Source organism: Asterias amurensis, chromosome 10, assembly GCF_032118995.1.
Source record: "Asterias amurensis chromosome 10, ASM3211899v1".
NCBI classification, from domain to species: domain Eukaryota; kingdom Metazoa; phylum Echinodermata; class Asteroidea; order Forcipulatida; family Asteriidae; genus Asterias; species Asterias amurensis.
Genome location: NC_092657.1, coordinates 15780759 through 15805292, shown reverse-complemented (window position 1 = coordinate 15805292; position 24534 = coordinate 15780759). Strand labels below are relative to the sequence as shown.

Here is a 24534-nt window from a genome sequence, read left to right as displayed (position 1 = left end):
ATTTTTTGAACAACGAAAATATCATAATTGACATTTATTTCTGAACACTGACTGTCAAAAGGTAAAGGCAAACGATGGTATGGAGCAGCAACTGATACTTGTTTTATAGTTCGCTATGGTAAGCAACGGAGTTCATATACATATGGTGACCAAGCAGCTCTTTTACACTATCAAAGACGGTTTGTTAAAGTTTTGAATTCTGAACAATTCACAATCAAATAAGAAATCAATAATCTTTATCTAGGTAACCTTATATAATCAGTCATAATAACTTTTTAACCTTTCAACATTTGTTGAGTTATTATGTAATGTTTAACGGTGTATGTATTAATGGTAATAAATTGAAATCATTTTGAAATGCTAGAATTATCTTTCGGTTAAAAAAAAAAAAAAAAAAAAAAAACGCTTACGACCAGGAGAACGAATTGGACAACTTATAATTTTGCTGTTTTTTTGTTATGAATAAACAAATAATGAAATTGAAAAAAAAAATAAAAATATAGAAAACACAAATTTCAAAAAGCATATAACGTTTATTGAGAATGATAGTTAAGATTTCGAGCTTTACGAATGGTTTCTGATTTAAGAATGTCTGATTTATATTTTACTTCAATGGCATGTTTGAATGTTTGAATTTAATTGAATGTTTGTTTTGCACTGGAATCAAAGTAAAGTGGCAAAGATAATCTGTTTGTGGATTCGAATCTTTGTCGATACAAAAAGGTATCAGGCCAACACAAAATGCCTCGATGAGTAGGGCTGTAAAATTATTATGAATAATGGTACCACTTACCAATCAAAAAGGGGGTCAAACTGCTACGTTGTTGAATTATCAAAAACAAATCATTATCCTTGCCACTTTTAAAATCTTACATTTTGTTCCTCGATTGTGATTTGCATCGTCAAGTAAACTTGTTTGTAGTAACTAATAATATACCGTGTAAGTCCAACGATGACAGATTTATCATTACCTTTGTTTTTATTAAAAGGTTTGCGGTAACAACATGTAACGATAATCTCTAAATGAGTTGTGGTGGTTCTGAAAAGAACCGTTGCACCGCGTTGGTGTTCACTGTTTTTAAAGACCCTAACACATGTTGTGGACTTAATACTTTACAACTTAGAACCAAACATTTATTTATTTATTTTTATTTTTATTTTTTCTTATTACTACTGTTATTATTATTATTATTATTATTATTATTATTATTATTATTATTATTATTATTATTATTATTATTATTATTATTATTATTATTATTATTATTATTATTATTATTATTATTATTATTATTATTATTGTTATTATTATTATTATTATTATTATTATTATTATTATTATTATTATTATTATTATTAAGAAGTTTATTTTATGCTAGCTACGATACATCCTACAGAGCCGGATCCAGACTATGGATCTGAGGCGCTAAAGGGGTGATGTTATTTAATGGACAGAATTCTACGTAGTATGTGAGCTGTGCCGAGGAGTGCAATCTTCTGGACTAAGTTGATGCTTATGCTGCCAGGGATACGTTCAATGAATTTCTCCAGTCCTTTCTTTACTAGTCCCAGAGCTCCGATGACCACTGGGATTGTCTCGGTCTTCATACTCCACATTCTGCTAATCTCGATCTCGAGGTCTTTGTATTTAGACAGCTTCTCGGCAACTTTAATTGAGGTGTTTCGTTCGGAAGGTATTGACACATCAATTAGTATACACCTCTGGTCTTTCTTGTCCTTGATGATGATGTCGGGTCTGTTGGCTTTAATCTCTTTGTCAGTATGGATTGGCATGTCCCAGAGGATGGTGACTACATCATTCTCTGTGACCGTTGTCGGCTGATGTTTGTACCACTCCCCTGTCGTCTCTATGTTGTAATGCCTGCAAATTTTCCAGTGAAGGTACGCCGCTGTCTTATTGTGTCGATGAATATACTCCGTCTTCGCCAGCTCTGGACATCCAGAGATAATATGGTCTACGGTTTCTTCATATTTTCCGCATATCCTACATTGTGGGTCTATTCCATCTTTGATGATGCGATGGTGAAATGACCTGGTGGCGAGACTCTGGTCTTGGGCGGCAATGATAAGGCCCTCCGTCTCTGCTTTCAGCCCGGTGTTTTTAAGCCATTGGTGTGTCTTCAGTTGGTCAACATCTGCTTCTTTCGTCCTTTTTGGATACTTCCCGTGCATTACCTTGTCTTCCCAGGTTTTCTGTAGTTGTTCATGACCCTTGGTTTTTGCTGTCTTCTTTACTCGCTTTGTATAGATAGTTGTTGCTTCGTTATCTGATGGTGTGATTTCTGAGTAGTCAAGTTCTCTTTTGAATTTTACTGCTTCTTTTTTGATGGAGTAGAGCTTTTTCTTGTCATCATGTTGTTTCACTATTTGGAGGAGTGGGTCATTAGTTTTCGTCAGATAAGCATCTAGACCGATTGTGGAGGTTTTGAAGGTCAGTTCAAGCTGGATCAGGCCACGTCCTCCAGTTGATCTTGGCAGGTACATCCTGTCAATGTCTGCTTTTGGATGGTGCATCCTGTTCATGGTCATTATTTTTCGTGTCTTTGCATCCATCCTCTTAATCTCTTATTATTATTATTATTATTATTATTATTATTATTATTATTATTATTATTATTATTATTATTATTATTATTATTATTATTATTATTATTATTATTATTATTATTATTTTTTTTTTTTTTTTTTTACGCGATTCATTGATTGAAATTTAATATTACATCACCATACAAGTGCACAAAACGTTAATAACACACGCTATAAAGCTGCTTTTAAACGTTTCAGGAAGTCCAGATTGTATCGAGGTCGACTTACACAGTCTATTGATTTGTTGTGGAAATGTACGTACAGTATGTCTTGGCGCGCCTAGTATAGTGTTGTAATTTAAATTTAGCTATTGTCCACGCGCATTTGCTGGGGTTCATCACACATTTGTATACATGTTTTATAATTTCCCCCTAAGTCACCAAAACTCGTTACTATAACTTATGAAGGATAAAGTTCACCTTAAAAGGAAGAACAAAAGATGACTGACTGAACAAAAATGTTTCAGACAAACCCCAACCGTTATATCAATATTTTTATTTTTTTTCACTGGCTTATTCATGACCTACACAAGCTCACCAGTTAAAGGGGGAGGCACAAAGGGACCAGTCTAGATGACCTTAATCCCCGCTTATCTTGGACAATCTAACAAAATGCAATCGGAGGTTCACGGTTGTAACCCGATAATCCCTTCATCTTATAACAATAGCTCAGTAAATTTTAATGAGTCTCAGTTTCTCCTTCTTGACCTATTGCCTACTGAGTATTCATGAATCACAGGATTTCCATTCCAAAAACCTAGATCGGCAATACATTATTGTAACCTTGTTGTACCTCGCTACACAACAAGGCATTACAGCGTGTTTGATAATGATGCCCTCCCTTACCTCTCAATTGCATCCGGTATGTGTTTTGCTTTCATCAGCCCTTTTCACACTAAAGTTATTCCCCGGGAAATAACCGGGAACTTTTGGTCGATCTTTTCACACTACAAATAACATCTCAGATATTACTTTTTTCCCGGAAAATAATTAACCCTGCACAGGGGTAGGGCTAAGAAGGTTAACCCCGGTGTAACTTTTTATTTCGGGGAAAACAGCTGGTGAGAACAAAAGCGGGTTTAACTAACCCTAACCTTCGCATGGGCTAACATATTTACTACATTTCCTGGGGTTTGATTATAAGTGTAAAAAGTCCATGAAATAGTTCTCCCTTCAGTTACCAAGTTTGGATAATGAGAAAGGTTGCTGGGGTGGTGGTTAGCGAAAACACTCAAGGGATTTTCCCGGAACGTTATTTACCGGGAACTGGCTCTGTAGTTTGGAAAGGTCTATGGTTGATGTGCGAGTATTCTGAACTTGTCTAGAATCGCTTTCAATCAAGCTGTTTTTTGTTTTCCCCCTTTTTTTAGATAAGCATTTTACCACAAATATTGCTACCGAAACCATTTGCGGCGGTCAAAGTCTCAATGAATAAATCCACTAAATTTAGACCTTTTACAACATTATCAAACAAGAATAGCTCTTCGTGTCCATACAAGAACAGCTCTTCGTTTCCATACCAATTCATAACAACCATATACACAATATAAGTAGACTTTTGACAATGCATGCCAATTATCGTAACAAATTAAACAGTCAACACAATATAACATGTAAAGAAAGCAAAGTGTATCTATCAGCCTCTCTCTATTATCGTTACCAATAAGGGTTTTATGCTAAAATTATTTTAAGTAATAACCAATAGCGTCCACTGCCTTTAATAGTAAAAAAAACAAAAACAAAAAACATGAGAAACGGCTCCCTCTGAAGTAACAAAGTTTTCGACTAAGAAGTAATTTTCAAAGAATTTGATTTCGAGACCCCAGAATTAGATTTTGAGGTCCCGAAATCAAACATCTGGAATCACACAATTTCGTGTGACAAGCTTTTTTGTTCTTTCCATTATTATCTCGCAACTTCGACAACCATTGAGTTCAAATTATCACAGGTTTGTTATTTTGTCCATGTTGAGATACATAAAGTGAGAAGACTGGTCATTGACATTACTAAAAGTGTTCAGAGTCATTTAACAAGGTTATACCATCTAAAGAAAGTACATTTTTTACAAACAAAAATATACTGCAAAGAAACGTTTTCAACGATTTTACAAAACTTAGTATCTATAAAATCATACTAATACAATTCACAACAGTAATACACAGCTCTTTTAAAGCACATAATGCAATACACCCTCAACAGTTATATCAAGTAAATCATTATTATAATTCGTGCGCGTTCCAAAAATAGACAGTTCCGTACATCTCCCCAAAACGGTTCTTTTGTCAGTTAAAGCGAATCTGAAAGCTACCGTTTCACAAGTTGTGTTGAAAAGCACAATGGGAAAAACAATTATACTTAACTGTGATTTTAGCTAACAGGGGAGCGACACATAAATATGAAAGCCAGATGGATTTAAGGTATGCGGATGCAGCAGGGTGCAACATGATTTCCATTTGATCTAAGTTTACAAAAGAGATGTTGGCTTAAAGGAACGTTACAGAATCTGTAAGAAACAAAATCGTGAAGTTCACAGATTTACATCAAATTCACACGGTCTAATTATGATGATAGTAGAAAGCATCCTTTTAAATATTTATGACTAAAATCTCATACTTAGTGAGAATCTAATTTCGCGTTTGAGTTTATCGCTCAGTGACCGTTTTTTTGTTTTTTCATTTTGTTTCTTCCATCGATGTCATGCAATTTTTTTCACTATTTTCTCGTGACCCAATAGGCTGATCGATATCAAACTTCTACAGGTTTGTCAGTTTATGTATAATATGGTGATTACATAGATTGCTTACACTGCCAGCAACTGTTTTGTTAGCAAAACCAATTATGTAATGTTCCTTTAATTGCAGTTACTCTATTCGAGAATCAACATCTGACAAGGTCTAGGGTTCATGGAACAGGAAGGCGTGCATTGATGGAGCTTCGTTACCTTTTCAAAACTAAGGTTTCGGCAAGATTTCAAACGACTTTGATTTTGAGACCTCATAATTAGATTTTGAGGTCCCGAAATCAAGTATTCGAAAGCACACAACTTCGTGTGACAATAATGTTTTTCTTCCATTATAATATCTCGCAACTTCGACGACCAATTGAGTTCAAATTTTCACTAGTTTGTTATTTTGTGCAGTTGAGTTATTTTGTACACTAAGTGGGAAGACTGGTCTTGACAGTTACCATTAGTGTCCAGTGTTTTTAAATGGAATTGGGTATACATTTTAAATATTGTGAATAACATGAATTACGTGTCAAGAGTTAAGGGAGTTTGAAATAGTTTTCATTTCGTTATAGCGATGATAGAAGGTTTTGCCTTCTGAGTTTGAAAGAAAGCATGTCCGTTTTACCTTTAGATTGCCGAAAAAGGGCAACTACAAAGTATAAAAAGATATTAAAACGCCCCTCAGTACAATACATAGTGTCTGAAAAAAAATGTAATCCATAACTTGTTTTTTAATACAAAATACGGCTTGCCCTATTAAATCATCAGCCTCGAACAAAACATCAATTTTAAGTTGCTATGATTTTTGTTTAAGATCTTGCATCAGCCTTCTTATGAAACAACTAACTAAATATAGCAATATACTACAGTGTTATTCACTACCCAATAAACTGGTCCGGCAGCCCAGCGTCTACAATTATATTCATTTTAGCTTGTAACTACACTGTCAGGCAAATAATAGTTACTTATTCATGGAACCACTGATGAAGCGTCTTGGTATTCATTGGTCTGCTCATCCTGTTCGTCAAAAATTGGAAAGTGTTCGTCGTCCAGATAGCCATCTTGCTCTCTCGTGTAGCGTCTTCGGCACCTTCTATACATCTGCACCGATGCATTTCTTATACAAGCAAAGCATCCATGTCTCGAAAGAGTCTTGATGCCAGTCCAGACGGAGCTTACTAAAATACAAGAACACACGAATGGTGCAATAGTAGAACAATTGAAAAGCAACCTTTTCATATTTTGTTTGAGTTTATTTATGTAAACAGCGCCACCCCCCCCCCCCTCACAAACCATTCCCCCTTTTGGGCAATATACTCTCTGTAGAATCAATGTTTCGGGGTGTGCGTGTGCGACTTTAGGAAGTTTCATTGGTCGAAATGGGGATCTTTAACAGACGTATTGTCGTTTTTTTTTTTTTTACAACCGTGTGTGGAATCGGAGTGACAAGAGATCATGTTTATCAATTGGCGACTCGTGTAGCCAATTATAAGTGATCTTGTAATCTATATCGTAGCGCCACTTGGTCACTTATTTTTCATGTCATCGTCAATCTTACTTATGGGTACACAAACACTCCTTACATCGTAAAATGTTGATGACGCCGTTTCAAAATGTGTGTGAGTTATTTATGGATTTTTTTAGATTGGCATTGTAACATACGAGTGAACTGTGGGATGGAGTAACATGCTAGTATTAAATATAACCGAAATATATGGTTGTAACCGTATGAGGGCGTGTGCGAACCAAAATAACATCTTGCAAAATCTGTTTAATGGCAAGATTTCTGTTATGTCACCGGTTTGTTTGTGTGTTTTGTATTTGACATTCATGCAAAAAAACAACACACATGCATTAGAAAGAAATTAAAACTGCAGTTGTGATAAACCCAACTGTTTACTTACTTGCAACGAAAACAATAATGATGAGATTAAGCAGAACTAACGCAGTTGAAAGAACTCCCTTTCTATCATCTACAAGTGGCCCATCGTCATTTGGAATGAGGAGCAAGGACGCCGCCAGCATGTTTATGAAGATGATCCCAAGTGAGCACAACTGAAGCCGCTGTTCAATTGCATCCTTCATTGGTTTCAGGTAGGCGTGGATGAGCAAGAAGAAGACAGACAAGAAGACAGACACAAAGAGCGTGAAGTGGTCCTCGGGTCCGAACAGCAGTATGAAGAGCGTCTGCATGATCTTACGGGTAAGCTCAATGATCTCCCAGTACCAGAACTCGGCTTTGTAGTTTTCACACAGAAAACTCTGCCAGCTAATTTTCGCATCTGGCTCTGAGGTGTCATAAAATACAGTCGCATCTGACTCTGTGACAAGGTTATTAAAGTCATCTGTCTTATCATGGGTGACAACAAACAGTACTTGACTCGAATTCTGACTCGACACGGGTGCTTCTGTATCCTCTATCCCATCATTGGAGGTACTGGGCAACACTTGATCTGAATCCTGACTCGAAACGGATGCTTGATCTTCTCCATTGGTGGTCTTTATTTTGCTATACCACAGAAGAATGAACAATGCGAGCGGGAAACCCACAACGTACACCATAGCTGTTTGGGCGGCATAGTTGTAAACATTGTGTTCTGGGCTCTCACAGTCTATTGCGTAATCATACCTCAGCAAGGTGATGTTGAGTTCTTTATCCTCATCCATGTAAAACAGCTTACACCCAGTCGGCAACAGAGTGATAACAACGCTGCATACGCTTGGGTACGACAGAAAGAGCAAAATGACGACAATAAGGAAACATCTTTGTTTACTTTTACTGAGATCATTTCTGTAGTGCGCAGGCAACCCTTGCGCGTCTCTTATGTAACATTTTCTGAATACATAGTAACAAAAAGCAACCAGAACAACAAATATGATGAAGCTGAAACCGACCAAGAATTCAATGTAAATATTGTGGTAGGTGAAATCCGGAATAAAGCATCGAGGACTAATCAACCAACCAACTATGCTAACCTCCATTGTCTTAAAGACTGATCCTAATGTCTGCAAATTCTTCGGCCAAGGAATGTCATCTAGAGCGGAGAATATTTCCCCCATGACCTGGCAAAAACCAACTACGATTTTCCCGCGTGCTAAGAAGACGCTCACGATATTTCGTTCATTCCGACGATGCCTTCTATATGCATCCCACACAAAGAAACAGACTACGAGGCAGACAACAAGCAAGATGCAGAAGACTTCTACAGCAAATAACGGCCACTCCGGACATTCCAAACAATGACCAAGCCAAGAGTAATACTTGTTTGCACATTCAGAACACAGCCATCCCTTGTAACCTTCACTGCAAGTTGAGTCGATACCGAATCCACCATTTGGACACACGTCGTCGCGTGGACATTTGTGTACCTTTGGTAACTTCCCGCTAAATTTCTGCGTGCTTCTGTCATACGAGTCTTTCATAATGCCTATATTGCTGACAAAATTCATATAGGAATCGTGGTTTTTCTGCGAGGTCCAGTTCCACGTCCACCAGTAGCCCGGACGAAGATGTTGATATTCCCCGGAGCAGTTGATCCCTTCGTGGGGACACTGACGACATTCGCCAAACCGGTCAGTGCGGTAATAGTTGTCCACACATGGACAAGCCCGGAACCCTGCAGCGGTACTTTTATCTGTTCCTGTTGGACACACCTTGCAATCAGTAGCTCTCGTGCCAGGTGAAGCTTCAGGCGAGACGTAAGTTCCTTTATTGCATATTTCACAGTTCAAATCGCCATTCGAATACTGACCAGTTTTGCTTTGGTAAAACCCACCTGTGGAGTAAACAGATGTGCCATTAGAACAGCATTGATGCTGCTCTCACACTGTGGCGAATACTATTGCGAATGTGAACATTTGAAGCTCGCGGTGAGTTTACCCAAAAGTTGCGATTGTTTAAGGGAAGGTACACGTTTGGTAGTTGTCAAAGACCAGTCTTATCACTTGGTGTATCCCATCATAACCATGAAATAACAAGCCTGTGAAAATGTGGGCTCAATTGGTCATCGAAGTTGCGAGGAAATGATGAAAGTAAAAACACCCTTGTTGGACGATTTGTGTGCTTTTAGGTAAGAATAAAAGACTTCTAGCTAGAAGTCTTTCATTATTTTAGTGAGAAATAACCTCTTTCTCAAAAACTAAGTTACTTCAGAGGGAGTCATTTCCCATAATGTTTTATACTACCAACAGCTCTCCAATGCTCGTTACCAAGTCAGTTTTTAAGTTAATATTTGTTTTGAATAACTACCAAACGTGTACCTTCCCTTTAAGTGAATATTTTCATACTTCACAGTTCAAACCGTCATTCGAATACTGACCAGTTTTGCTCTAGTAAAACCCACCTGTGGAGTAAATATATGTGGTAGTTACCATAACCTGTCTTAACGAATCCACTTTGAGAAAATTGTGGTTTACATATGGCCGGGATTGTAGTCATTCAGCCCGCGCACCTCGGTTTTAACGGAGGTTAAATCATCCCTTAAAAAAACAATATGTGCATGGCCTTACATTTATGTAATCAGTAAGGTATGGTGTAAGAATATCGGGTGATCAATCAAAATTCAGGTTTCATTGCCCGAACGTTACCATACGTTCAATTTAGGATTGCGTACGTCCCGTGAGTTGACATTATGGCACAAACCTTCTAAAACGAAACTCAATTTTGAGCCATTGCTGTAATCATTTCTCAAAAACCGAAGCACCTCGGCAAGCAATATTTTAAAGGAGGTTTTCTTCTATCGTTACCTTCAAACCGTTTGAGTTTAATTGAGTAATTTCGAGTAAATTTGTTAACGTTTTGCTTTGTGTCATAAACAAAGTACACAAACCCTGCCATTGGACACTTTCGGAACAGAAAAAAAAAAAAAAAAAAAAAAAAAAAAAAGTACATAGATTTTTACAAATTACTTACATGGTTTAGAGAAGGTAGTGGTTAAAGACTTCTCTTGAAATTGGATGCAGTCACTTCCACGTTATTGTTAAACATTCTCTATGGTAAATGCAATTCAGTATGTACCTATCATGAGTTGTGACTTCTTGAGAAGAGTCTACTTAAGTCCCTTTTTCTTGTTTTTCTACCCGCGTTCTGGACCCATTACTTAGTGTACAGCGCAGTTTTTTTTTCTTGGTTTTCTAACCGCGTTCTGGACCTATACTTTGGACACACGGTTTTCGTTTAACGAACGTGCGTTATTAAAAGGTGTTTTTGACGACAACGAACGTGCGTAATCATATAGGTGTTTTTGACGACAACGAACGTGCGTAATCAAATAGGGGTTTTTGACGACGACGACGACATTATCATGTGTCCACAGATTTACACTAAACTTAAACAGTTTGAAGATAATGAGGGTTGAAGCTTCCCTTATAATATTACTTGCTGTAGTGTTGTAGTTTTTGAGAAATGAGTGAACAAAATGTCAACGTATTTAGAATATGAGGTGGCGTCCTCCGTGGACCGGGTTCGTTTCAGGCGACGAGCGTGGACGACGAAAATAGACCGCCTGGGATTTGGAATCATTTACGGGTGAAGTCACCTTGTTCGCGCAACTTGCCTAAACTAACTCTAGTATTTCGCTTTACTTTCGGAAATTAGACCAAGACAAACAGAAACTCTTTGACAGGAATACAACAGCAGATGATTTATTTATTATGCTGACGTTTCTCTGGTTGTTGAGTGGCTCAATGTTATAGAGTTGCTGATATTAGGCAAAACATTTTGCTTTATAAAAATGCAGAAATTGACCAGAATACCTGGAGTTACAACTTGTACAAAATGAGGAATGGTATTTACTGTGTTTGGCTGTGTTTTGTGTTGAAAATGGCTTTTTACAGAAAAGAATTGCAGCGCTTACGTTATCAGGGAATTGTGATAATACGCTAAGCGTATTTAACAGCTTAGCAGGGAATGTGTTATTGAGCGTCACAACTCGCACATTTTTTTGGTTTACTACATGTGACTAATTGTGCTGAACTCCTGTGGAACTTTCACTGCAAAAACATTGAGGTAAAATTGTTATTTGTGTTCGCAGGATAACCGTGCTTTATAATTATTTGTGCAAAAGTAGGCCGGGGCGACTAGTGTGCTTTAGTGTTAAAGTCGCGACTAAGAGGTTTCGCAAGCGTGCAGATACAGATACAGATACGGATATGATAATCGTTCACATCAGCCACGTGTTGAATTTTGTTTCGCAAACTATAGGTATGTTTCACTTGAGTGCGCTCGCATTCATCACGAGTGTTTTTCTGACATATACATGACTGATTAGAGACCCCGTGTTTTATACATTGCATTTTCTCGTCGTTTTGTTTGCAAATGACTAAACGAATTATATCTATATCAAGCACGATGTGAAATCTATTCCGTGGGAAATGTTTTTGTTCTGGGGAAAACAAAAAACAAGTAAAACTCTGCAAAGCAGTATCCGTTTATTTCCGACGTGTATGAACTCCGCGTCACAGGAACACACACTGTTTCGACGTATCGGTATCTGTATGTGTATCCGTACACTTGCGAAACCTCTGTATTATAAGAGTTGCGACTACTGTTTTTCTCAACTCCATTATAATTGTGCCCACACGTTAACTACAAAAATAGCCCCGACTACCTGTTTGGTGAAGCACATAGCGGCACAAATCTTGAGAATCCGTAATTTATCTCTCGAATTTCGTCGAGTAGTAAATTTCACTGGTCACCCAGGCCTATCATGATGGGAACTTGCATAATGAAAAATCTTGTGCGAAAGGGCCCAATGTCATGCTCTGCTCTGGAAGCAAAGATTCAGTCCTTAGCAGAAGCAGTGATTTATGTGCTTACGTCAAGCGAAATACACTGCTTAGCAAGGATTTGTTTTGTTTGTGCGCTTCCAAGCTCGCACATTATATTCCGCGCTTGCACAGTAAGCGGAAAATGGTGATCTTAAGCGCAGAGTTTGGTGGTTAAGAGTTCAGTAAAATCCACTCGTACTAGACCAAACATCAAACCACCAACCAAATACAAGGATTTTATCTTTAAGTACCTTGTCACATGACAATGGACTATACAACTACTGTCATGAACTCAAGAAAGCAACCAAATCAAACAATCCTGAGTCAAATACAAGTTTTTACATTTATTCAACTTTAGGGATCACTCATCTTTTATATAATTTTTAAACCGTCTGTAGTTAAATACTCCTTTGGGCATGGAAATTAACTTCGAAAAACTGTGACCTCAAGTTGACCTTTACTTCCGGGTCAACCGCAAGTGGGACCTTATCTCAATAAGTACACGGCCGATTTTTAGACTGTTTGTAAAAAGACTCCTTGGGGATTGGAGATAAATTGCAAACAAAACGTGACCTCAAATTGACCTCTTGAGATATGGTCCCACTTCCGGGTCAACCGGAAGTGTGACAATATCTCAATAAGTACACGGCCGATTTTTAGACTGTTTGTAGTTATAGACTCCTTTGGGATTGGAGATTAATTGCCAAAAAACGTGACCTCAAACTGACCTCTTGAGATATGGTCTCACTTCCAGGTCAACCGGAAGTGGGACAATACATCAATAAGTACATGGCCGAATTTTAGACTGTTTTTAGTTAAAGACTCCTTAGGGATTAGATATTAATTTTGAAAAACCATGACCTTAAGTTGATCTGTACTTCCGGGTCAACCGGAAGTGGGACCATATTTTAAGAACTACACAATCGATTTTTGATTTTTTTTTTCAGTTATAGACTCCTTAGGCATTACAAAATAAACTTTGACCCCAACTTGACCTCTACTTCCGGGTCAACCGGAACTTGGACATATTTAAAGAACTACACAACCGATTTTCATCTTTTTTCAGTTATAGACTCCTTAGGCATAATAGTGACTTTGATAAACCGTGACCTCGTGTTGACCCCTACTTCCGAGTCAAGCGGAAGTGGGACCATATCTCAAGAACTACTAAACATTTTTCAAACTTTTTATCAGAGTATAGCTCCTTGGTCATTGAAGCACATAATCAAAGCAAAAAAAACACGGAACAGCTTTGTATAGTTTCATTTTGTGTCTTTCAGAGGGATGGGTGGCTCAAATTGATTAATTTAATTTAATTTGAACCACCCAACCCTCTGAAAGAAACAAAATGTAATTTTGTGTTGCTTATAAAATTAGGTGTGTGGTTCAAATTGATTAATTTAGCACTTTAAATGTGCAATAAACTTGTCCCATGTTGTCAACAATACACTATGATTAACATGCTAACAACATTCAACTTGGTGAGCAGAAATATGAAAAAAAACAGAAGCCTACATGTACACTTCCATAATAACGACAACACAAAAAATGTATGTATTTGCAAACAAAAATAGTTTATTTTTGAGTTTAAAATATCAAAATTGAAAAAAGGTTGCCTAGTTATAGCGAAATCATCTGAACATTCAGTCTTCAAATAAAGTTAACTGTACAACCCTGTAAACGCCCCCTAAAAAAAAATGAGCCATGTTATGTACCAAGTTAGCTGTGGTTCTCTTTGTAAATTAAATTGTACATTAAACGAATATAATAAAATCATTGTGTACTGACCATGTCAGTCTGTTTTCAAACAAAGTTGATTGTACTACCCTGGTTACCCTGGTTACACAGCAGCTAGCGCAGAAATTTAGTGGTTGGATGTAAGCAGAGAACGGTGATCATAGCGTAGAACTTGGTGGTGAACAGATCCATGAAACTGGGCACAGGTCATTCTGTCCTCAAACAAAGTTGAATCCACTACCTTTGAACCCCCCCAAAAAAAAAAAATAAATAAATAAATAAAATTAATGAAATGCTGCATGTTTTTCCAGCTGCGGAAGGAGTTGTTTTCATGTATTGTAACCCTGCTGACAAAGAACCAGTGCATTGTGCATGCATAATTTGCGTATCTGTTTAATGAAAAGAAAACAAAATAATAATAATCATTATGTGGGATTTCTTAAAAATTTACATGGCAGAAATACAATCTCGTAAGGTTTGACGTAACACGATGTAATGACATTCTCTCTGTGAGTTGGCGTAGTTTTGAAAAGAACCTTACATGAGTTAACGCAAAACCAGAACATAAGGAGTCCACATGCAACAACAGCAAGGGGGCAAATTTTCTTTATGTCTGATAGAAAACCTGACCTCCAACCCCCTCACCCAGATCTACAACTAGTACAAACCTGTTCAGGTGCAGATCAGGGGGGAAGGGGGCGGGGGTTTGCCGATTCAACACCCCCATCCCCTCCCCCTCTACCGTGAACAGTTTTCAAAGGGGCAGCTGAAAAACTAAAAATGAAGAAATCATCTGTTCCACTGAAAATGTGCATGCATACTACTTACCGAAAATGCTATTGACAAGTGGTTCTGTATTGTTTTGATGGAGGGTGAACGACTGAGAATCTTAGGTCTCCATTTCTAGTTCTGGCTAGCATGTCTCCGTCCTGCATTGTCTTCGTCCTGCATTCGCATTGTAGTGTAGAGCTGCGAGTTATTTTTGTACAAAAGTATATAAAAACAAAAACAAATAAATAAATAAAAAAACTAGTGCTGAAAAAGAACTGGCCTTATTTTACAAATTCAAATATAGTAAACACTCCATGTAATTAACCGTGTCAAGCCAATTAACTACAATTATAGGAAAACTTCACACTAAACTTCTATGGAATTGGTAATTTCTGAATTAGGAAAAAAAACCTGAATGACCATGGATGGGCAATTAAATGGATGGGAGTTTGAACATATTTTTGAGCTGTGCCTTAACAAAAAAGAGTGAACAATTCTTAGGCAGCTTTGGCAAAAACAATGTCCAGCAATCCAGCATAGACCAAAATAAATACATGTCAGCAAGGCCAGTAAACTGTTAATTGTAACAGTCAACTTTTTAAATGGATTAATATAGTATTCACACATGGTTGAGCATGAACATGCCAGAAAGTGTAAACCAGGGCAAAAACATGCCAATAGCACTAGGGTGGCTACATGGATGTACATTACATAACTCAACAGAGTCAATACACTATGTAGCCATTTTATGGTAGTGAGGTCAGATTCAGAGCATGCACATCGTGTCATTTGACAACAAGTTGATTGTTCCTTGCATGAAAAGAGTAGCGATTGTTTACTATTTGTCTTATTGCATGTCTTGGGCCTGAATTAATAATGTAGATAGACTTCTCAGTACAGTAGTATATGTTTTTTTATTTTTTTTATTAACAAGTACTTACCAGGCTTCTCTCCCTCACTTTTCTGTAATGCCACTTGATTATTTTGCTGTTCCACGGCCACTTGCGACCAGGGCCAAGCCGACGACCCCGCCGACGTCGTAGCATGCACAAGCAGCACTGGCTTGGGCCTGGTGGTAGTAAATCCCCCTGAATTCTCTCGATGCTTAGCTTTAAATTTCGGGATCGATCCAGGCTTCTTACACACATTTTGAAACTTCAAGTGCATCCACAAACAACCAAATAGTTGGCAGTAGTATAGCTGATACACTATAAGCAAAAAGCTTCGTAACACGCATGCCTATAGTATGTATGAAAACGCGTACACAACACACGGAGTAACATGGAGTAATCTTTGTTTACTCTCGTTGCTTCATGGGTATGACATCATCACTTTTTGACCACGTTCATTGCGTTCGCTGGTTTACAAATCCGCTTGGATTTCAGTGTTGGTTTAATAGCCGGGAACCAGTACGGGGCGGGAAGTTTCGAAATCGAAGAATCGAGGTCAATTTTTTTTCGGGAAAATTGTAGCCAAATTATTTGGACAAAAATTGACCAGTACAATGAATTGATAGCTGAACACAACATTAACAAGTTCTGATAGTGATTTTAATGTAGGAGTACCGTTAACACCGATCTTTAAACACAAGTCATGACACGGCGAAACGTGTGGAAACAAGGGTGGGTTTTACCGTTATTTTCTCCCGACTCCGATGACTGATTGAGCCTACATTTTCTCAGGTTTGTTGTTTTATATAAATTATAAGTTGTGATACACGAAGTGTGGACCTTTAGACAATACTGTTTACCGAAAATGTCCAATGGCTTTAAGTCTCTTTTCACTATTATTGATAGCATGATAAAACTTGAATTTAATTAATAGTTAAAAGGTCTGAGTTCCCCCAATTTTTTGTATTTTTTTATATTTTATTTGTTGCTACATAAATAAATAACGAAAACAATTTATAAAACGATAACATCAAAATTAAATGGAAAAATATATACAAACAACACACAAATTAAAGGATGTTCCTATTGTGCGGCGATCTGGTAATGATTTCTGTATATGTTTGAGGGAACAAACAAATATTTATAGGAAAGAAACAAATATCTTTAGGGAATGAAATGAGTTTGAGGAAACGTAGCATCGTTTCAAGTAAACGAAAACAAGAAACGAATTAATGTTTCGACGGAATGCAATAGTATTTCGAGGGGAAAAAATAAGTGTTTGTTTACCTTTTTAAATAAATAGTATATCCCTTTCTGTTTGGGAGCACCTTACAATAATTACATTTCTTGCAAACTCACCTGGCGGACATTCACTACAGCCTGACTGCGACCCGAAAGTTCCCTGATGACAGGGCCTGCATTTACGCTCGAATAAGGAAATTCGTTGGCACACAAAACCCGATGATGAAAAGTCACTGTATCCGAAATACATCACGTCGAATGGACGTATAAAGTCGTCTCCGGCTAATTTCCTGCGAAAGTAACATGTGATTGTACATGTTATTGAACAATATTACACATTTTAAAGAGTGAACGAATAGTTACTTCGATAGAAGAAATTAATTGTGACATTTGCCTTTAAATTATTTTGTGTTTCTGTTTTTAGGTTTCCCATATGTTCCATTTGGGTACTCACACAGTAATGTCTTTCCGATTCGTTTGTGGTGCTTCTTGAAGACTTTTATCAACAGATCTAAAAAGAAAATCAGTTTAACTGAAAATAAATCAGAGGAACGAAATGATATTCTTAGGTTACGGACTGAAATCATAGTTCGAGTGTACAAAGTTTAATATTTAATCACATCAATTTGGTTAACCTATGCAATATAAATTATTCACATATGCAATGTTAAAATAAAACAAATAATGTTCATATAATTTTGGTGTACAGTTCAGTCTTTTTTTTTCAAATAATTACAAGCTCGCTCTTCGGTAATTATGATTAAAATCAATTTGAACAAACAGTGCAGTTATCGGTGAGGGCATGATTGTGGGCTACCAGTATTACTTAATATTATTACGTGTTTTAATGCATGGTCATATATTTATAATGTTAAAACATTAATAAAATACAAATTTGCTGTTTATTGTGCAAACTAATTTGAAACGGTTATGTGACGAACTGAAACTGTACGCCCCGCCGGTGCGTATGGAGTGGCCCCGCCGGATCTTTTTCCTAGGACGAACGTGGGCAATTAACATAAAATGGGCGTGTTTTTGGTATGTGGAATGAAAATAGTAATGGTGAAATAAATGGTGACCACACACAAGCTTTTCTTCTACTATCGCTTCACACAATGGTGTACAGGTTGTGATGAACCAGTCTACCTCTTATTTCTTCTTCCATGGTCTAACCATGGATATATACCATCCATAGTGTACACAAAAGCTGGACAGACTTGGTAATTTTTGTCGAAGACCAGTACTTTTACTTGATGTATCCCAACATGCATAAAATAACAAACCTGTGAAAAAAAACATTATTGTTGTTGCATATTAATTTCGTGTGCTTGGCCAGATACTTAAGTGCTGTTTGTAATGCAGTGTACCAATTTCATCAACAAAACATTTAGGACCACAACCGTTCATTATGACCGTAAGTCTATTTTATAATTGCCCTCCCTCCCCCTCCCAACCCTATCCAAACCTATTTCCTAGGGCAATCAAGACTTGGCAAGCGACGCACTTTAAGGACAAAAGGTACAGTACAAGTTGTACTAAAAATACCCAGTTGTACATGGTACTAAATATACATGTACATTGTACATGTAACATGTTTACGTGAATGCGTGTATGTACATGTTATGCGTGAGTGTATTTGCACAACTGTTATTACGTCGGAGTACGCATGTGCATGGGAAAATGTAAAGTTAACTACGCCCATTTATGTAAATTGCCCACGTTCGTCCTAGGAAAAAATACGCTGACGCAGCTGGCTTGAACTCGTGGTGAACTGTTCAGTGATTGGACGAACTATCGCACGCAATTGATGATGTATAACATTGTATAACATAATGGTAAGATTTTATTAATGTGCGCTGACCGGGTGCGTTGTTTTGGCGCCCTTTCTAGCAATGTATTGTTCATGATTAAGTTGTGTTGAAATACCAAATGCTGAGTTTAGTGAGTGAGCATCGAATAAATTGTCGGTCTCGAAGAATAAAAATTAAGTGTATTTTATATTGAACGACATTGGTTCGTTTGTTTTCGGTATGCGTTTGGCTACAGAGCAAACAATGACCCGTTGGCAGTACGTTACAGTGTGAACAAAGTTAAGACTTGAAATAAATATATATAAAACCAAAACTCAAAAATTTAAATAAAACCAACATAATGTAGAAATGTACTAAGAACGGGGTAAACTTAAGAATGTTGCGGCCAATTATATGGTTGACAGCTCGCTAAACGTTGGTGAGTTGTAATAATACAATTATACATTTTTACTGTCACGCAACTTTTTTTTCGGAATGTTAAATCCATTTCTAAAATAATCTAATTACATGTAAAATGACGCGATATATAATAAATGAATGTAAATTAAGATATTTTATTTTGTTTTACCCTGCTCTCATCATGATACTATTAAATCGGTTTGTTTCAACGATTGCCTTTTATTTGTTTAAATCCGGACAGTTAGACTGTCTTTTGCTTACCGTTTGTTAAAGCCAGTGGACACTTTTGGTAATTATCAAAGACCACTTGGTGTATCTCAACATATGGATAAATAACAAACCTGTGACAATTTGAGCTCAATTGGTCATTGAAGTTGCGAGATAACAATGAGAGAAAAACACCCTGGTCACACGATGTTGTGTGCTTTCAGATGCTTGATTTAATGACCTCAAATTCTAACTCTGAGGTCTGATCAAATTCGTGGAAAATTACTTCTTTCTCGATAACTTTGTCACTTCAGAGGGAGCTGTTCCTCACAATGTTTTATACTATCGACCTCTTCCCACTACTCGTTACCAAGTAAGGTTTTATGCCATTAATTATTGTTAGTAATTACCAATAGTGTCCACTGCCTTTAATGTACTTACACGTAGCAGTCATGTCTCAAGTCACGCCATACGGTGTTGGAAATATGTTCAATTGGATTTCCGTGCATCAATCTAATCAGTCAATTAACACAAACACAAATAATAAGCCGTTACGAAGATCAATATCTTTCGAAATAGGATGGCATAGGAAAATAGATCAAGACAAAATGAACACAGAAACAAGCAACAATCATAGTGAAAAGCGATTACTCAATTGAAATATGTATCAACACAATTAATGAGGCAACACAATTAATGTTGAACGGAATTATAACAATATTTACAAATATTTGACTCACATTTGCTTTATGGTGTTTCCTTTCGTAGCAAACGGTCTCGTTCCAACTTTTGATAAATCACACTGAAACATAAGACTGTACAAAGGGGAAAGAAAAGCAACAAAAAAAGTATACATTAGGTGTTTGTGAACAAACACAAAGCTGTTCCGTGTTCTCTTGCTTGGATTGTGTGCTAAAATGACCAAGGAGTCTATAACTGAACAAAAAGTTTTAAAATGTTGAATAGTGTGTTGAGTTTATATGATGGCACTACCGGTTGACCAAGAAAAAGAGGTCAAGTTGAGGTCACGTTTTTTTGCAATTTATCTCCAATCCCAAGGAGTCTATAACTAACATCAGTCTAAAAATCGGCCGTGAGATATACTTCTTGAGATATGGTCCCACTTCCGGTTGACCCCGAATTAGAGGTCACGGTTTTTCAAAGTTTCTTTTTAACGCCTTAGGGGTCTAAAACTGAAAAAAAAGTTTGAAAATCGGTTGTACAGTACTTGAGATATGGTCCCACTTCCGGTTGATCCGGAAGTATAGGTCAACCTCAGGTCACGGTTTTTCGAAATTAATCTAATCTCCCATCCCCAAGGAGTCTATAACTACAAACATTCTGTTAAACGGCCGTGTACTTCTTGATATATGGTGCTACAAAAATTTCCCAATTAAATATGCAAATATGGGTCACGTCGTTAATTAATTACGATTTTAAAATTTGTTTGGGGTCGGTGGCTTGATGTTTGATCGAGTACGATTTGATTTCACAGAACTCTTAACCACCAAACTCTGCGCTTATGATCACAATTTTCCGCTTACTGTGTTTTTCAAACATCATCGTGTCATGCATGCACACAGGTTATGTTGGGCTAACAATTGAGAAATAGAAAAGGCAACACTATCGATATAAAGATAAGAATCTACCTTAAATATTACAAAAAAAAATATTTTTTTTTAAGTTTTGGGAGATAACAAAAAATTATGAAGTCGTAGTTGATTCGAACTAGCTAATATCAGCTATGTATTCGCGACTGGTGACCACTAGGCTATAAAGACCAATGCATACATTAAAGGTTTTTATGTGCTTATTTATCAACAGAGGGGATTATGATCCGGCGAAATAATTATCGTTTCATGATTTTGCGAACATTGTCACTAAATACGAACTGCTAACGCCTATAACTATTAAGTAGGGTTGAAGTGTAGTATTAAATGCCTGTAGGGTTTTTTGACGACAACGTCGTCAAAGACCCATAATATTTAATTTACGCACGTTCGTCCCGGACGACAACACCTCGGAGTCTAAATTTGACATTTTTTCACTCATTTCTCAAAAACAACAACACCACAGCAAGTAATGTTTTAAGGGAAGCTTTCAACTGTCATTATCTTCAAACTGTTTAAGTTTAGTGTACATCTTTGGACACGATGGTGTGTCGTCGTCGTCGAAAACCCATATTTAATTACGCACGTTCATTTGAACGAAAACCTCAAACCTTCGTACTTTGTGCAAGCGTAAACTAATGGGCCCGGAAGCCGGTTAGAAAGTAATATGTCCTTAACGATGGTAGGAAAACAGAATTAGTAGACTCCTCTCAAGAAGTCACAACTCATAATAGGTACATACTGAATTGCATTTACCATAGAGAATGTTTAACAATAAATGGAGGCGACTGCATCCAGTTATATTCAAATGCGTAAACCCATCTCAAGAAGTCACAACTCATAAAAGGTACATACTGTAACTTATAGTCCAGTCAATCTATCAGAAATACTGGCTTGACCTGGAAAAAATTGCAACAGAATTGATTTCAACGGTTATGGGTTCCATAAACACCCAAGTTTAACATATCATTAGTCCTCCAAAATCCAAGTGGCGGAAAGCCGTCATATTTGCATAATTTTGTTAATTAGTTTCCGCCATTAGCTGAAAATAAAATAGCATGCATCTATCGGTAACAAAGAGGGCTAGCATGCTCAAAATGGTGTCTATACCCATGCTTTCATGGTCAAGGAGTCCAATAAAGAAAGGAGTAATCTTTAAAAAGTGACGAAAAGGCCTCAAATTTGCATAATTATGTTAGTTAGTTTCCGCCATTAGCTGAAAATGAGAAACCATTCATATCTTGACAACAAAGAGGGCTAGCATGGTCAAAATGGTGTCTATACCCTTGTGTTCATGGTCAAGGAGTCCAATGAAGAAAGGGATAACCTTCAAAAAGCACTGGAAAGCCTTCAAATTTGCAAAATTATGTTAATTAGTTTCTGCCATTAGTGGCAAAACATGCATATCTCGGTAACAAAGAGAGCTAGAATGCTCAAAATGATGTCTATACCCACGTTTTCGTGGTCATGGAGTCAAGTGAAGAAATAAATAACCTTTTAAAAGTGTCGAAAAGCCTTCAAATTTGCATAATAATGTTAATTAGTTTCTGTCATTAGTGGCAAAGCATGCATATTTTGACATCAAAGAGGGCTAGCATGCTAAAAATGGTGTATATACCCGTGTTTTCATGATCAAGGAGTCCAGTGAAGGAAGGGATAACCTGTCACAAGTGTCGAAAAGCCTTCAAATTTGCAAATTTTTGTGTTAATGATTTTCGATGACTTAAATTGACTGGGTTGTGGTTGGGCACACTAGCTACTCATGATGTCCCACTAGAACAAAGCCAACAAGTTGGGAGATCTACCCACGATGAGTTGGTTTTAACTCTTAACATCATACCACTACCCAAATCGGGCCACCTCTCTACACCAGATAACTATACCTATATCTTATCTTGTCAGGAAGACATACAACTGTCTGATCCTGACTCATGGTTTCCGTCCAAAGAGAACCACAACTGGGCAGATTTTTGCCCTGAGGCAAATACTGGTCGGAGTCAGTGACAAGAACATGTCATGTGTCATTACCTTCATCGACTTCAAGAAAGCCAATGGCACCGTACACCGATGCAAGCTCATTCAGATCCTTCGAGCAGGGAGTCCAGAAAAGGCAATCACTGCAAGCTACAACAATTTGTGGGCTAAGGTGGTCACCCCAGATGGTACCACATACCTCTTTGAAATCACGGCTGGAGCTTTACAGGGAGAGACACTAGCATTATTCGTGTTCGTGCTCGTCTTGGATTGCTTTGAGGTCTGCTATCAATGGCAGGGAGGAAGAGCTAGGCTCTACGCTTGACGAGCGCCGGAGAAGGAGAGTGCCAGCTGTAATGATTACAGGCCTTGACTATGCTGACGACATCTCTCCTCTCAGACACAGTGGCTGAGGCACAAAAACTGCTTGCAGCTGGTTAGCTCTAGTGCAGCCGAGTTGGCCTGCAGCTCAACTCGAAGAAGACCACAATATTGACGGTCTGCCCACTGAGTTGACAAATCAACTCAGATGGGCAGACCATAGAGCTCCCCTAGAGGTCATTGAAGAACTTAAATACCTTGGCGTCCTCATAATATGATCAACTAAGTGTGAGAAAGAGTGAGGAGAGCTTTGGCACGGAAGGCCCTTCCTGGCAAGAGCATCTGTGAAGAGCTGGTCTCAACGATATCATCAAGAGTCGCTGTTCGTTGCTACAGTTGAGTCTGTACTTCTGTATCGAGTCAAGACATGAACTCTGATAGCCAATCAAGAAAGAGCACTAGACGGCGTCTTAACAAGAATGGTATACACGGATGACCCTTGATGTGAACTGTATTTAAGAGGACCTTATGCCCAACTCCAAGCCCTACGATTCCCTACCAAGGGCATCGTCAATCATCTCTCAATCAGGGAACGAAGGATGAGGCTGACTGGCCACTCTGTCCGACATCCAGAGCTAGCTGTTGGCACTCTTATTCTTTGTAATTACATGGATGTAAACAACAGCAAGGGCAGGAGGAGACTAATATTCGTAGATCAGCTGACGAATGATGCAACACGATCCCGATAGTGCGTCGGCTGAAGACAACCTCTCGCTCAACTGAATTGCCAATGGTCAAACAGAACCTGTTGCCAGTGAAAACTGACTTGCCACCTGCACCTAATGAAATAAATGCATGTTTTTCCACCAATGGAAGAAACTAATTAACATACCTTTGCAAATTTGAAGGCTTTCCAACACTTTTGAAAGGTAATTCATTTTTTCATTTAACTCCTTGACCATGAAAACATGGGTATACACACCATTTTAAGCATGTTAGCCTTCTTTGTTTTAAAGATATGCCTATTTTCATTTTCAGCTAGTTAATAGCGGAAACTAATTAACATAATTTTGGAAATTTTAAAGCTTTCCAACACTTTTAAAAGGTTATCCCTTTCTTCATTGGACTTCTTGACCATAAAAACATGGGTATAGACACCATTTTGAGCATGCTAGCCCTCTTTGTTGTCCAGATATGCATGGTTTTTCATTTTCAGCTAATGGCAGAAACTAATTAACACAATTATGCAAATTTGAAGATTTTTCGTCACTTTTTAAAGGTTATCCCATTCTGCATTGGACTCTTTGACCATGAAAACATGGGTATGGACACCATTTTGAGCATGCTAGCCCTCTTTGGTGTCAAGATGTGCATGGTTTTTCATTTTCAGCTAATGACAAAAACTAATTAACACAATTATGCAAATTTGAAGACTTTTCGTCACTTTTTAAAGATTATTCCTTTATTAAT

The 24534-nt window shown here is 37.5% G+C and overlaps 2 protein-coding genes across 2 annotated transcripts in view; both read right to left on the bottom strand.

The window, feature by feature from the left end:
- Positions 1 to 1440: 1440 nt before the first annotated feature.
- Positions 1441 to 2574, bottom strand: LOC139942732 (uncharacterized). The gene has a single exon (XM_071939526.1). It carries the CDS (start codon positions 2572 to 2574, stop codon positions 1441 to 1443), a length of 1134 nt encoding a protein of 377 aa, XP_071795627.1.
- Positions 2575 to 2816: 242 nt separating this feature from the next.
- Positions 2817 to 24534, bottom strand: part of LOC139943187 (uncharacterized) — a 55691-nt gene continuing 33973 nt past the window's right edge. The window contains exons 14-19 of the mRNA XM_071940003.1: positions 19900 to 19974; positions 19601 to 19672; positions 17197 to 17253; positions 16860 to 17032; positions 7239 to 9110; positions 2817 to 6512 (exon numbers count right to left, since the gene is read on the bottom strand). Coding sequence (XP_071796104.1) covers positions 6304 to 6512; positions 7239 to 9110; positions 16860 to 17032; positions 17197 to 17253; positions 19601 to 19672; positions 19900 to 19974 — 2458 coding nt within the window. The 3' untranslated portion in view covers positions 2817 to 6303. The remainder of the gene's footprint in view (positions 6513 to 7238; positions 9111 to 16859; positions 17033 to 17196; positions 17254 to 19600; positions 19673 to 19899; positions 19975 to 24534) is intronic.

Coding starts and splice junctions, on each gene's coding strand:
- LOC139942732 (XM_071939526.1), bottom strand. CDS start 2,574: ATGGATGCAAAGACACGAAAAATAATGACCATGAACAGGATGCACCAT.